The sequence below is a fragment of the Chelmon rostratus genome, chromosome 9 (genome assembly GCF_017976325.1).
Source record: "Chelmon rostratus isolate fCheRos1 chromosome 9, fCheRos1.pri, whole genome shotgun sequence".
Taxonomy (NCBI): Eukaryota; Metazoa; Chordata; class Actinopteri; order Chaetodontiformes; family Chaetodontidae; genus Chelmon; species Chelmon rostratus.
The window spans coordinates 22,760,726-22,776,184 of record NC_055666.1 but is presented as its reverse complement, the minus strand read 5'-3'; the positions used below and the strand labels follow the sequence as shown (position 1 = coordinate 22,776,184).

Below are 15,459 nucleotides of genomic sequence, written 5' to 3'. Positions count from 1 at the left end.
GATGGCTTTGCTCCAGTAAGTGAATTTATCTGCACATAAAATGCTTTATAAAAGCCTGAAAGCCTCACTGGGCTGTAAATCACCTGCAGAGATAACCCGCTCAATCCACTAATAATTCAAGTGTCGATGAGCCTGCACACACTCTTGCTAAACTGAACCAAATCTATGGTTTGTGGCCCCAGGTGAAGGAGGTGGAGGAATTTCATCGGACCGTTTGAATTTGAAAGGGGCCTCCTAGGAAGGTTTTGTTTGGCGCTGGGATTCAAAGCCTCGTGGGTCGGACGCAGGGCAACTTTTGGGTTGTATTGTCTGTGTTAGGCGAGAGGGACGGCTGCCTGACGGCCGTTAGATGAGTATTCAGTGCTTAATTTGTAATTTGGTTTTGTGTTTTAGTCATAGTGGAATTTCCTCAGAAAGTGCTCCTAATTAAACAGAATGGTTTAGACATCAGCTGGGTACATTTCCTCCTTTTATTGTGTCTCAGCTTTCTAACGTGGTGACTTGTCCCAGTGCTTGGCATGAGCCGGAGAGAAATGTTGAGCTGATTTCACTGTGGCACGGATCAGCGTGTACGCAATCTGCAAACACGCGCATCTGAGTCCACATGATAGCCCAGAAGGACAAGTATATCTGTCCAGCTAAATTGATTCATGGATATTGTCCAGAGTGCTGTTGAGGAACTGCAGCAGTTGAGGCCATTTTCTGTTTCATATTCCTCCTCTGACATGGGCTGGAATAGTCAAGTAAAACAGATCTTCAACACTTCATGCCTTAGCAGTGACTTATGCCTCCTCCCCCCATCAGCCTCTGGCTGTGTCATGGGCCGCATAAGAACAAAAACCGGCTCCAAACTACCATAGAAACGGTCTGTCTTCCTTGTGCCAGCCTGTAAAAGCATTACAGTGACACTCATTGGGTGATATTGATGTGGTTTTGTAGTGGAGCAGCAGAACATGAGAACAGCTTGTATTATCTTTTTTTTTCCACAACAGTTATAATAATTTCAACTCACTTTCCCGGATCAGGCACCACAGTCTATGCTAAGAATGTATGTACCTATCCTGATAAATGAAGTGTTTGGTGTTTACACCTTGCAGAAGCACACCTGGAGTGAGAACAGTGCTCTTGTGAACACGAAGCTATCACCACATTTTGCACAGCTCTACAGTGAAAGGCAATAAACCACTATCAGGTATACATCGTGTACATAATGTTGCAGGCGATTGCGTAATCAGCACTGAGATCTGTGAGGTTGCTGCAGTGACCCCTTGTTGTCTTTAGCCTCAGTTTCTGCTTTATCGCCCTTCAATCCCACTAATCAAAGTAGGTGACAACAATTTCTGATTCAGCTGAGAGCAGGAAATCCTCGAGGTGGTTTTTACTGCGCTTGGAGCTTGAAATCATCTAATTAATTCAGAAATATTAGGAGAACTGTGTACACAACACTGCCACTCCATGTTCATGTCCTTAAGTAATTTCCCCTTTCATTATTCCTGTGGAGAATTTAATATTCTGTGTGATGAGAACTGCCTCCTTTAGGGATAATGCCGGCGTGAATACTGGCCCTAAACAGTTTTATAGATTATTAAGGGGCAATCAAGATGACTTCTCTCCCTCTGTAAAAATTACTCCTCTAAGATCTGTGAGATATTTAGGGAGAGTCGATGCACAGACCTGTGCCTATAAGAGCTCTCATTACTTGTTGATGCAGATAGTGGCTCAGAAGATGACCTTATGAATTATAACATTTGATATGGCAAACAGCATAGCCGACTCTCCTGTTTCAACACATCACAGCAAACATGTGAAGGTTAATGCAGCCTGACAAACTGCCCACAGCTCCCTGGGCTCGACGGATCGCTTCCATGTCATATTTACTTTACATAATTGCTGCCCTCTAATCTGTTACTATTAACACACAGCCTGCCTGTCTATTGTCTGCTGCACTCTCTTTCACCTGTTTTCTCTCTCACTACACTCTCCCTTTCCTCCCATGAGCATAGCCAGACATCATGATAAATAGTTGGCGTTGAAGTAAAGCATGCCAAGATGCGCGTAGGATCTTGAAGTACTTTAGAAATTTAAAGAAACCAGGCCTCAGGATGGCGAAACCTCTATCGTATTTGCCTGTGACCTTAAATCGGGGGATTATTTGGGTTTGGCACAGCGATGTGACACTTGAGGCAAAGTTTACCCTGACAAAAAAAAAAAAAAAATGTTTTTCCTGCAAGTTGCCAAATTATTTGCTGAAAGTCACCCTAGGATTTGGGGGGAGGGGATTGCATGCTCTTGAAATGTGCTTAGAGTAGGGATATTTCGTGACAGCACTTGATGCATTACCACTGTGGTCTTTAACTACATTGTATGCTGCGCAGAGAAAAAAACACGGTACGGATGCGAGCAGTTTCAGGACTGTATGCTCTTTATGCTGTCTATGAAGTCACAATGGTGTGTTTGTAAATCGCTTGATATTAAACAGATTGTTTTCCTTAATTCGCAAACTTCTTATTAAAATATGGATCCCTCAACAAGCTTCAGCCACAGCTGAGAATATTAATAGAATTTGATATTAGCCTAAAGATGGATTTACATCGTATTTTTCATCTCCAATATCTGCTCAGCATAATGCGATACCTGCCATTGCATTTTGATTTGAAGGGAGAGCGTAGCCTTCTCAAGGGTGCAACTGCTGTAGCCGCCTCATGGCTGTTGTAGACTCACTGCATGACTTGGTGTGCTGTGCATAACATCAACTGATTCCTGCGTCTCGGTGTGCACCTTTGTGCAACTGCATTGGTAGCGATGCGCCGTGTGTAGGTGTTCACAGACAAAACGGACAAGCAGGTAATTGTTTTTGATGATGTGTAAGCCTTTCTTTAGCTCTGTATGGGTTGCTTAAATCAAGGAAGGCGAAGATTCAGAGCGTGACACCTCTTGGTTTTGTTTCAAACATTTGCTGCGGCTCTCTTGCCGAAGCAGGCTGAGATGAAAGCCACCTGCCATTAGCCACAGGACGCTGTCCTGCTGGTCCAGCTCTGGGAACAGCACCGCTTCACACTGTTGTAACCTACAGATTAACATTTATGGCTCAGCATGCTCTGGTGGACTTTCTGGGTCAAGACCAAGTGGCAAGATTGAGGAGTGGGCCTGACTTTGTAACAGTACAACTCTCCCTGTGTGCGCCAGGCTGAGCCTGGCGGGGAGAGCCAAACCGAAATGTGCTTAGTTCTGTCATAGGGAGAACAAAATAGAAATGCATTGTGCTCTCTGCTTGTGAAAATTGCCCCGGGTGAATACCTGCGCGGCTCCCAGGTTCAGCGCTTGTGAAATATAGACATTATATTCGAAGACTAGTCAGGAAGCGTTACATATTTAAAGGACATTACGAACACCTTTTGCTACTAACTACTACACAACAACACATTTGCCTTATAAGTCATGATTATGTATTGCTCCGCTCGCATTAAAATATTGTTGTGAAGTGATTTTAGTTTTTACATGTTTTTTTTTTTTTTTTGTATGTCCCTCATGGTGCATTAATTTGCCAGAATTCTAGGGATGGATTTCTTTTGCTGTTGTGCTCCAGTTGTTCAAAGCAATATTAGCCCTGGAGGAGGTTTCTCAGAATAGCTCAACCTGCCAAAGCCTTCAGGTCTGGTCTTTTGTGGCCCCTGGACAGCCTAGCGGGAAGTTGGGCTTCAGCTATGCTTGTATGTAGAGCTGCTTGACGGCCTCAATAATTCTGCTAACGCGACCTCTGTGATGCTGAAAGCTGCAGGTCTGGCGGGTGACGAAGAGCGATGGCGGGGACAAGGCAGAGGCGCTGGCTCATGTAGGAAGCCAGGCAGCAACACGTCGTCTGTCTTTTGTCAGCGGGGTGAAGGAGAAGAAAAAATTGAATATCAGACCATTGGAGAGTGTAAAACTGGCACCTCGGAGTCAGTGTAATGGTATACAGGTCAGCAATCTTTGACTTCCAGCGGAGAGCAGTGCGCATTGAGAAGCTGGCCTCAGCCAATCGCGACAAAGCACACTCTCCAAGTTTCACCCCTGGAAATGGAGAAACCAGTGCAATGTTGGTGAATTTTTAGATTGATGTTTCTTTAATAAGGCTTGCTCTCTCTCAGTATTCTGATAGTGTGCCATCATGACCTACATACTCCTTAAAACGCTGACAACTAGAGAATAAAACCCTCCAGTTTCTTTATGTATGGTGTTTTTCATGTGGCGCCATATGCCTAAAGAGAAAACACACTCAATATATTATTCTCTGTAAAATGCAAAAATTGTATTTATAATGTGCATGCAATTTGTATTTCTACTAATTTTGCCTTATTGAAGTGGGTATTGTGATTGCTTTTGGAGCAATTATGTAGATGTACAACTGCAATAGCAGGTCAGAAATGTCTGCGTGGTCAGATTTGTTGTCTTCCAGCAGTCGCAGCAGCACTGGAGTGTTGCATTCCCATTGCAGTGCTGAAGCTTTCCCTCATACTCTTCAGTTGTCTGCCGCTATTATATGATTGCTGTGCATATTCCATCTCCCCTGCACATGCAAAAACAGGGAGGGTTAGTTTGTTGTACAATCATGTGAGCTGCATTTGAATGACACCCAGTGTCAGCACTTTCGAATATCTCTGCGTTTGAATTTTTATCTGTTAGCCAGGACTGTACGCTCCCAGCATTTCAAATACAGTTTGGGTAACGATTTGTAGCCGCTCTCTGAGTGCTCTGTTGATGGGCTACAGTGGTGCTACAATAACGTCTCCAGATGTCCAGATTAGATCGTCAAGCAAGACTGATATTTGATTGGCAATTTGTAATTAGCGAGGCACCGCTGTTGATCTAAATAAATATGATATCTGCAATAATTCCTTTGTTTTTTTTTGTTTGCTAGAAATGTTGTGAAACAAATATGACATGAATGTCATTCTTTCAATCACCCTCCAAGGCGTGATCGCTCTGTAGCTTCATTACAATGCAGCTGCGGCATCACAGCAATTTAATTTATTTCCGTAACAATGGGTCGATCACGGATTTGTCTGTAAATGGCCACAGGTCGGTGGAGTTGATTTTATTTTTGCACACCGTGGAGTCAATTCATTATGAGTAAGCATTAGATGACAATTGTTGACACCGTCTTGCAAGATTCTCAATTAAGCGAATGTACATGAACATCATTACTTCCTCAGATCCCCCGTGTGAAATAACACCGCTGTGATACCACTTTGAGAAAATAGAAAACTGTGGCCCATTGAATTAAGACTGTCTGGTGTAATTGGCTGTGTGATATGGACGGGAGCGCCTATTTTGATAAGCGCTGGGTTCAATACTAGTAGCCTTGGATACGGATAAATGCTGGAGTCTGCATGTATGAATGCACTGAATAACCTGCTATTACCATTGGCGATAGAGGAAGATACTGCAGAAGAAACATTATAAAAACCCTGCTTTTTTTTTTTTTTTTACATCCCGATTGTCCACACCTAGCAGTTACATTTTAAAAATGAATTTAGCTGTGCTTGTGGTTTTTCCCACTAAAGATTCAATGAATATATAACTCATACTGTCACTGGTGAAGGGTTATTTGGGGGGATTTGTAAACATCCCCGCTCAGCTTATTATGTTGTATCCTGGTGCTGGCAGATGCCGTTTTTTATTATTTAATTCACACAGAGAAAAAGGCAAACAATAAAATGGTTCGGATTAGACGCTGACCGCTATCATATAAAAGTAAAAAAAACAAAAACAAAACAAAACACTGAGTTCAGCTCAGCTTTTTAGATAATTTGTTTTTCATAGTCACAGTAGCTTTGTTTGTCTTCTAAATGTGCTGGAACTATGAGGGATGAAGCTTCAAGCCCCATGTCCATGGAAAAATCTGAAGTGGCTGTATCGGAGATTTGCATCACTTTACTCCACTTGTGAATATTCTGCATCATACGCTGAGACAAGAGACTTAGGATGGAGCAGGATTTCATCATCTTTCCTGAGAGTCTCACTGAGTGTGGTTAGCTCATCCATCACCAAGTGTGCTAAGGATATAGCTGCCACTGAAATTTAATTGCTGGTAAATGCTGTCATGATTTTGTTTGCTCTTTTTTCCCTCCCCATCTCGCTCACTGTCTTTCTTTGTCTCTTTACCTGACGTTTTCTTATTTGGTCAGTGACTGTACGTATTTAAAGAAATCTCAAATTATAGTAATCTACAAAACAAGACAAGAACATGTCACAAGGCCGCACAACTTAAAAAATATTGAAAGTTAGAGGTATTTGATCAAATCCCCGGATATCTCAGCCAAGTAGCTCATCAAAAATTGATCGTCTTGACTCTGATTGTTGTATATTTTTAGGTAATAGTTCCACACTTCATGTTGCAGCGAGGGATTTAAGCATTGACAATAAAGAATGAACACAATCTGGTTCAGATGGCATCCAGAATTCACAGGGTCTGGGCAACGTGCTGCAGACAAACACTTCTGTGTCTCCAAAATCACTGGTGTCAGGGGGAAACAGGCAGCATCTGATGGATCACTGCCCTGGTTCTCCCTCTCCCCTTCTCCAAGCGCCGGGAGGCACGGGAAAAAAAAAAGAGGAAAAAAAACACGAAGAAGAAGAACTGAAGAGAAACTGAAAGAGGAGAGGGAGAGAGAAGCGTCAAGGAGGAAGGGGAGAGAGACTCGACAAGATGAATTATGCAAAGCTGTCAGAGGCGGCTATTGTTGGAGGTGCTGGCTGTGTTAAAGGGAGCCAGCCCTGATCTTCACCAGCTCCATCTACCACTCTCACCACTCCCCATGGCTGGGAGCCGTCTGATCTGTGCTCCGGCAAATGGCCAACAACAAGATGAGGGGGGGGGGGGGGGGGGGCAGGCCACTTGGTGACAGGTGGATTGTCTTGGAGGGACACACTGGCAACGACAAGTGCGCTCTTTATTACTGTTATTTACAGAGGTCACCGACAGGGAGATCTGAGCTGACTTGTACAGCGGCCCCTGCGGAAATATAATTACCGAACAAAGGCTTAGTGAGGAGTTGCCATTTCAGCATTCTGGTCAGCGGTGGCTTCTACGGTTTTGCAGAGTGCTTTGTGTGCTAACGTCAGGAGAGTAGTCTTCGTGAGTTCCCAGACATCATAGAAACAGGGCTCCCAGTAGCGATAATTTTGGTTGACGGTTATTAAATAAAAGAAAAGAAAAAAAAAATCAGAAAATTGTAAAAATGTGTCCATCACAATCACCCGCCGTCCTGTAGTTGTTCAGCTAGCAGCCCAAAAATCAGTTATTCAATTTATAATGAGGTTTAAAAAAAAAAAAAAGAAGCAGCAGCTGGAACCAGGAAGTGTTTGCGTGATAAATGGCTTTAAAGGCCCTGACAGTGTATTTTTTCAATCACTTCTTACTATGAGTAATGGTTTTCTATGTAAACACACTGCTTTCTGCTGACGGTAGAACAGTTTATTTCACATGAGAGATCTCTGTTTTTTGTTTTTTCTACTCTGGGTTCATCTAAGTGGCCTGAAGTGGGCGGGGCTCAGTTGAAAAAAAAAAAGTGATGTCACCAATCCGTGCACCAATCAGGATTTGGCAGCATTTGAATCTGAGGGACTCCCTGACAACTAGGCGCTTCACTTGGGGGCGGTGTCTCACGTCCTGCGTCACATAGGATGCACGTCCCAAGTGTCTTAGATAGCTGCCACGTTCCCTCCCTTGCGTCTTTTCCTTGTGGATGCATGCAGAGACATAAGGAAACACTCGAGGAGAGATTGATCCTCCGAAACGTCACGTGACACTACGTCCGTTTCTGCTGACGGCGGCAGCTGATCGCAGCTGGATCGGCTGTCAGTCAGCTTTAGCAGCTGTAGAGACTTTTGATGGAGCTGCGTGTGCACACGTGTGTGCTGCACTCATGCTAAAGCAGGCGCACAGTTATCAGTGGCAGAGCAGCAGTGTTTCCTCTCTGTAGCCCGTTACCTGTTTAACAAACACCTGCAGACGACTAACAAGTCCGTATTTATGCTGTGTCCTGCTCAGAGGCACAGCAACATTTCCACAGGCAGAAGGCATCTGTATTATTTATTCATTATTAGCATTTGTATTTATTGATATACTGAATGTGAAATCATTATTTAATAACCCAGAATATGATTATGATGTCTTTAGAACACTGGAAATCAATTCTTAGCCTAAATGTTTTAGGGAAATTGAAATGATGTAACCCTGATCAGACCTGACGATCATGAATTATCGGCCTCACATGTGACTGAACAGAAATGACCATTCATGACGCAAAAGTCGTTTTTCTTCTCTCTGACTTTAATTATATTCACAACAAAAGCCACTGAGGGAAATTACAGATCATGAAAAGTTTCTCGTTATTGAAGAAAGTTGTTTGTGGTCCTTTTGTTGTTCAGGCCTGCAATTAACACAGACTTGTAAGTAGCTGGTGAATCAGAAAACAAATAAACCTTGAGTGACACAGTGAGTTTATCTTCACCCTGGAATGACACTCCAGTGATGTTGTGATGTATCAGATCAGTCCGATCATCTTCTGTATCCTCGCTCCTCAGAGCAGGTATAAGCTTTAAGACAGCCCTGATGATGTGCGCTCTTCTAGGCTCGTGTTGCTTTTTTGGATAAACTGGCAAAACTGTGACCTAAAAAGCTTTTTATTAACCTAATGTTTATCTAAACCCAAAGGTTAAACCTACAGGAGTGTAACTTCAGACAGAGATGATTTTTTAAATTTTTTGTGATCATCAGTTTGCAAAGATACACAAGTGAGGATGCTGGTACAGCTGCAACTGTGACCAGACTTCCCTGCAGGTTTTCAAAAGACTCTTATCTGACTTTTGATAAATGATCAAATTCACCGTCCTAATGTTATACTGGAAAATATGTTAACTAAACAAGGCTTATATTATACATTTAGTTTAATAATACATATACCAGCACCAGATTATAAGGCGCAATATCAATAAACTTGTCTATTTTCATACATAAGGCGCACCGGATTATGAGGCTCATTTAGCGAAACAAAACGTGTGTCAGATAAGTAATACCATATTACCGGTATGTTGAAGCACAGTACGTATTACCCCGGGAGGCTCCTCACAACGGTAGCCGTAATGCTCCCCCAATCCATCAGGCGGTGTGGCTCCGTAGCTTACCAAAGTTGTACTAAAACATTTTGACAGATTTTTGAGGCGCACCGATAAGGCGCACTGTCGATTTTTGAGAAAATTAAATGATAAGTGCGCCTTATAGCCTGAAAAATACAGTACAATTAGTTGAAAATATGTCCAACAACAGATATCTACTCAGGTGGGGGTCTGTATTCTGAGATCAGTGTAGTATCTCGCATCAATAGCTGCCCGGCCTGACAACAGCCTTACAAGGCAGACTGTTAGTTTCCATCTACACAGGTGTGAGACCAAATATACAAACTATAGGAAAACATGAATAGTGTATTTTATATACTTGCCATCAAATATCAAGTGTCAAATAAACTGATCTAATGTTATGACAATCTAATGTTAGCTGCAAAGTGCAAATTAAAAGTAGTAACCTACAGAATTTGTGCAGAGCTGACGTATAGCTCAACCTCCAGAATGGAAATGTCAGAAATGTGAGCAGTGGCTGGCACGGTCAGGGAGTTCGTAGTAACGTGCACTGATACGTCCTGCAAAACCACACCTGTCCAGGTGAAATGCCACGTTTTTAGAGAGTCCCTTGATTTTGAATCTGATCTAACCACACCTGCACAGCCCTAGCATGGCCAGGTAAATGAGCTTTTGAATGAAAAAAAAAAAAAAATCTTACTAAATAATATCCAAATAGACACACATACAGACATATATGTATATATGTGTGCATAAAAATGTATGTGTGTGTGTGTATATATATATATACATTTTGTTTATTATTTATTTTCAAATTGATGCTGATTTTGTCATATATTTAATCTCACAGAGAAATAGTTGTGCTTGGAAGCCGTTTTCAGGGTCTGTAAATGAAATGTAAGACTGCAACTAACAATTTATTTCATTACTTTGTCACTCTGTTTTTTTTTTTATTGTTTTTAGTCAGGAAATCGTTAAAAAGAGCCCAAGGTGGCATCGTCTAATTGCTTGTTTTGTTCCAACAACAATCAAAAATCCAAAGATATTCAATTATGAAACTAGGAAAAGCGGCACATCTTCTCAGTGAATAAGCCACAGCCAGAGAATAAAGGGCATTTGTCCTGTTATGAATGACTTCAATGTTTTCTCTATTCTATAGGACTAATTTTCTGTCTTGACTAATCAATTGATTGTTTCAGCACTAATCAACAGACTAATTGATTCTCTGCCCAGAATTTTACTCTCCTTGTTGTCCATCCTTGCTTGAAGCTTAAAAAATATCATTTCCTCTTTGCGCTTTTGATGAGTAACACACTATATGCAGTTTGCTTATTTGATTATTTGTGCATAAAATAACTTATTGCATCCAAGACATCTTTAAAAAAAAGTTGCTCTCCCCTTTGGTCGTCCCTTCCAAATCCCAGATTGGGCGCATAAAACACACCGGCGCTGATCTTTGATGAATAAGTGTGTCTCAGACATGAAACAAGTAAATCTCACTTCGGTCCTTGAAACCTCTCCAACTGCCCTGAAGAGCCAATTGACTTGGACACGTTTCTTCACACCATATTATACAGATGGTTTATGGTTTATGCTTCAAAGAAGTGCAGAGGTGTAGGACAGTAGCGGGTGTCAGGGGGACTGTACTGAACTGGCATGGGAGTCGTTGGGACGTGTGTGGAGCTGCGCTGCGTAGATCATGAACTGTCTCTTTCCGTGCCTCACTGGCTCGCCAGAGGATCTCTGTGTGACACTAATTTTGCAGTGTCGACTGTTCCACCGAGCGGTCACGGGTGGCTGACTGCCCTTATTCGACTGCACGATCAAAGGTAAAAGGGAATGTAGAAGTGAGTGATACCAGAAAAGTTTTTTTTTTTTTTTTTAAAAAGGAGCAAGGATTTAGTCAAGAATTTGTGATTTTTACCTACAAAAATTCCTCCTCAGACTTAATCAGACACATCTTCATATTACTTTGACTTTTCTGCTATTCTGTCCCTTTTTGCCGATTGGTGTGCATTAGTGTTTGCTCTCAGCAGGGTAGCTACAGGGAGATTTTGCATAATCAAGGCAAGACAGACCGGCTTTTGTTCTTCTGTGCTTTAAGTAGTCTAGTTCATACTGTAGTGAAAACCTTTGAAACTTAAAGCCTGCAGAAACACAATAGATTTCCCCCAAGAGCCTCTATGACCTTTTGTGCATAATTTAAACTGCCATGAATGTCTCTCTTGTATCCCGATAGTGTCCCCATGTGCAGCGCCTGTGCACAAGCAGGACACTTTGATGAGCTGTGAAAAAGATGGCATCTTCAGGTCCTCAGAGTAAAGCCAGAAATGTTTATACTGGGACGTGTCTGGTCACTCAAGGGCTTATAGCTGATTAGGACACAAATCTAATTCCCCCTTTAGAGGGAGCTTGCAACTCAGTGGGTAGGACTTGTAGCATTAGCTGTTTTTCAGACAGCGAATCTCTTTACAAGTCCATAAAGAAGAGGGGGTATCGTAATCAGGGAGGCTTCTGGGCGTGTCCGCTTGCACTCATCCTGCACATTAATCTGCCAATCTGGACGGGTGTGCACAATTTCCTGCAAGTGATGAGATGCGAGTGAGATGTCCTGTGGCATCGTAAAGTGAGTGTGTCTGTGCGTGTGGGGTGGTGTTGAGAGTTGAGTGTCAGGGTTACAAGAGAGTGTGTCACTGATTGCATCTCAGCCCATCGGGGGAACAGAATGATATCCAGCAACTCTGAGAGAAGGGGAGGAAAAAATAAGTTGAAGAGGCCTAGAAACAGCTCACAATTTTCATTATCCGTGCATCCTGTACTCCACCCGCGACTGCTTCAGTTTTTGGGAAGTCTCCCCAGGGCTGGTGCTTTCCTTGCAGCGCGACAGTATGCTATCCTGGCTTCATTGGAAGGTTTTGATGCTTGATGTGAAACGAAGTGGATCTCATTTGGGGAAAGAAGGAGTCTGATACTCTAGTCTTACAGCTCAGCCAAGAGAGAAATGAAAGTGTGTATGTGTGTGCGTGTGCGTGTGTGTGTGTGTGTGTGAGGCAGTGGAAAATGGCTGGTAATAAACACTTCTGACACACCGGGGCTCCCATCCACATTCCACTCAAGGGTTTTTTGCGGATTAGTCACATTCTCATCCCCCTTGTCCACATTTTACAGCGCTGTCTCCACCTGTGAGAGTGTCTTCTTTGAATTTTTAACAAGTTGAAGATTGCATCAGATGCTTGCCTGCACAGAGCCAAATTATGTTTTTGTCTAACACGATGCACATGCTCAGTCAGGGCATACAGAGAGGTTGGGATGCATATGTGGGTCATGGGCAGTGTGTCACATTGAATTCTTTTGGTAAATCACAAAGTAATACAGGTTTGCGTTTTTGACAGAAATATGCCATATTACTGTTATTTTTGCTGTTTTGTGTGTAAATTTATGCTCTGGGTTAACTTATGTACTCGCATACAGTTTAATCCGTCAAAGGAAAAAAATTACTTGTGATATAAAACAGTTCAAGCTATTTTCAGGGACTATTTTCTTATTGTTACTGCTTCATATTTTGTTTGAAATTTATTTAGATGAAAAGGATCACAGCGAGGTCTGAATCTTCCTTCTGGAAAACTCGTGTTTTTGAATTTTTTAAGAGTAGTTATTCAATGCTTTGAGCTCTACAGAAGCTCCATTCACCTCCATTGTATTGGGATGGAGGGAGAAATCACACATCTCAAAATATGGGCAAGTAAAACCAAACTATCTGCATAGCTGCTGCAGATAATAACAAAAGTAGAATTTGTGAGAAGAGATTTTTCTTTGATCATTTTTGGATGAACAGACCCCTAATTTTTTTCTCAGCTATCACAAGCTGCGAAACTATAAACATATGAATATTTTTCATAGAAATGTGTCCCAACTCAGATTAGATCTGTTTTTTTTAGTATAATATTGAAATTAGTCACTGGGATCGTTTGCATTCTACAATTAAGCAATAAACAATCTCACTATTAGTAGTTTTCGTTGGAACTACTTCCGCCTGAAGAAATAGTCCCTCTGAAAACTGCTGCCTGCCTGCTCTGTGGATTATTTGCAGTAACTTTTTCCATTATAATTTTTCAAAGCTTTGAGCACCACAACTTAAGCTCCGTTCACCTCCACTGTAGTGGGGTGGATGCAGACAGGTAATTGAAAACCTAGACAATCAAAACTACAAGTACAGTATCTGCCTGTTGTGTATAGATGTCACTGGAGGCAGGAGAGGAATACTGTGTCTTCCATAATTTAGGTGAACCAACCCTTTAATTTTTTCACTGTGTCCCAGGCTGGTAAACTAATAAAATATATACAGTCAGTATGCATTTTTCATTGAAATACGTCCTCTCATTTCTACCATTGCTGTTGTGTGTATAGAACCTGACACTTGGTTAATTTGCATGTGATGGGTCAAAAATTAGAATTCTGTGTGAGTTACAGTGTAAATTAAAAATTAAAGCATGATATGATCGTGTCAAAAAGTCACCGGCCACCGTGATGTGTGACTCATTGATTTATCTGTCATTTAACCAGCACGTGACTCTTGGCAGATATTAATTTTTGACCACGGTCATGGGAAAATTGAAAAGCTCAAGATTCTTCATGTATATTATTGTGTGCGACTGCTGCAGGTTTTTAGTAAAAGTACTTTTGCCTGGTTTGAAACGTGATTTCTGAAGGCCAACTTTTAAAAAAATCTGTGCAGTGAAAGTGAATTTGAGTTTGAAGGCTGAAGCAGGCCAAATAAGGAGGTGATGTTTTTAAGAAAGGAAGTCATGTATGGCAAAGGTTCACAGGTGAGGTTTCATGGGTGGGGGTGGGGTAGTGAGAAGGGGATAAGTGTGTGCTTTTGAAGATGAAGCAGATGGATTAGTGTTATCTGAGCTCTGTCTCTGTCTCTCTTTCCACAGGTAGAATGGGCGGGAGCCTGAATGGACTGAAGAAGTGACCGACAGGTTCAGAGGTGGGGAGGGGAGTTTGAGGGGAACCAGCACAAGACGAGAATCACAACCAGAGGAGGAAGAGGAGGGGGGAGAAGAGAGTGAAATAATCCAGTAGCGAGCGTCTCAGGAGAGCGTCGGTGGTGAAGGGGAGGGAGTTGGATACCCAGCATGCAGGCAGAATGGAACGGGTGAGGGAGCAGCGGCCTTTCTGCTCGCTGTCCAAGAGCCAGAGAGACCGTGAGAGATACTGCGAGAGAGACAAGGATCGGGAGCGCCGTTACACCGCCTCCTCGGCTGACCGGGAGGAAGGAGCCTGTCGCGTGCCCACTCAGAAATCCTACAGCTCCAGCGAAACGCTCCAGGCCTTTGACCATGACCCTTCACGAATGCTGTTCGGAGGCAGAGTCAAGGAGATGGTCCACAAGGAAAGTGCAGAGTACAGCAGGCCAGGTTAGCAACAACAAGCGTTCACTCAGCCTCACACTGACAGATTCTTCAATAATCAGTCTCCACAATATGAGCCAAGCGGTGCTGTTACCGAAGCTGCCATGGATAAGTGGATAATTATGTTTCACTTTAAAGCCCACATTATCAGTGTGATGACCTTGGCTGCAAAAAGTCTGACCATATGTATTAATTATGTATGTGTTAATTTAGGAGCTCGCACTTTAATCTCTGCAACTCCGAAGCCGGAGAAGTGAGGACGACTCTGAGATTGCAGTTTGTTCGACTTGTAAATACGACAAACAGCAGAATCCTCGTGTCCACGTTCATTCGCCGCTGTTTAACAGTGGGAAACGTCGTTAGTACAAGAATGTGCATGCAGGAGATTTCCTCGTTTGTTGTGCTTCCTAAATTCTAGCTTTTTGCAGTTTTGTCTTCCACTTAGGCTGCCTAAGTTTGACAACAAATAGCTGCATGTGGTACACACAATTAGATCATATCAAACAAAGCCAACTTTCGGAGGAAACTCACACGGGGTGTGATACAGAGGGCCACTCTGACCTTAGAAAATGTTCATACCCTGCTGGACTATGTTAAAATAATAAGGAAAAATGCTCAGTAAATAACCCTCTCCTTTAATTGGCTGTTAGAAACTGCTTGGATTTCTGTAATTAAAAAGTTTGAGCAGTTTATTCTATTTTATGGCACTCCTTTGGCTCATAAAATTGCAATTAGAAAATCTATCCATTACTCCCTTACATTTTCTTGGTGCTAATTGGTGCCCATTTTAGAATTAATGGGATTATGATGAAGTTGTGGGAAGAATGATATTTTTCTTTATTTCTTTTTAAAATTCGGGCGTTTAATGTTAACGACTGTTTCTTACATCATCACGACAAATGTCAGATTCAGTATTAGTCAT

At 42.2% G+C, this 15,459-nt stretch overlaps 1 protein-coding gene across 1 annotated transcript in view; it reads left to right on the top strand.

Annotated features, from left to right (window-relative positions):
- The first annotated feature begins 14,272 nt into the window (after nucleotides 1–14,272).
- Nucleotides 14,273–15,459, top strand: part of si:dkey-237h12.3 (teneurin-3) — a 126,465-nt gene continuing 125,278 nt past the window's right edge. Inside the window, exon 1 of the mRNA XM_041943529.1 lies at nucleotides 14,273–14,543. Within this exon, the coding sequence (XP_041799463.1) occupies nucleotides 14,273–14,543 (271 nt within the window). The remainder of the gene's footprint in view (nucleotides 14,544–15,459) is intronic.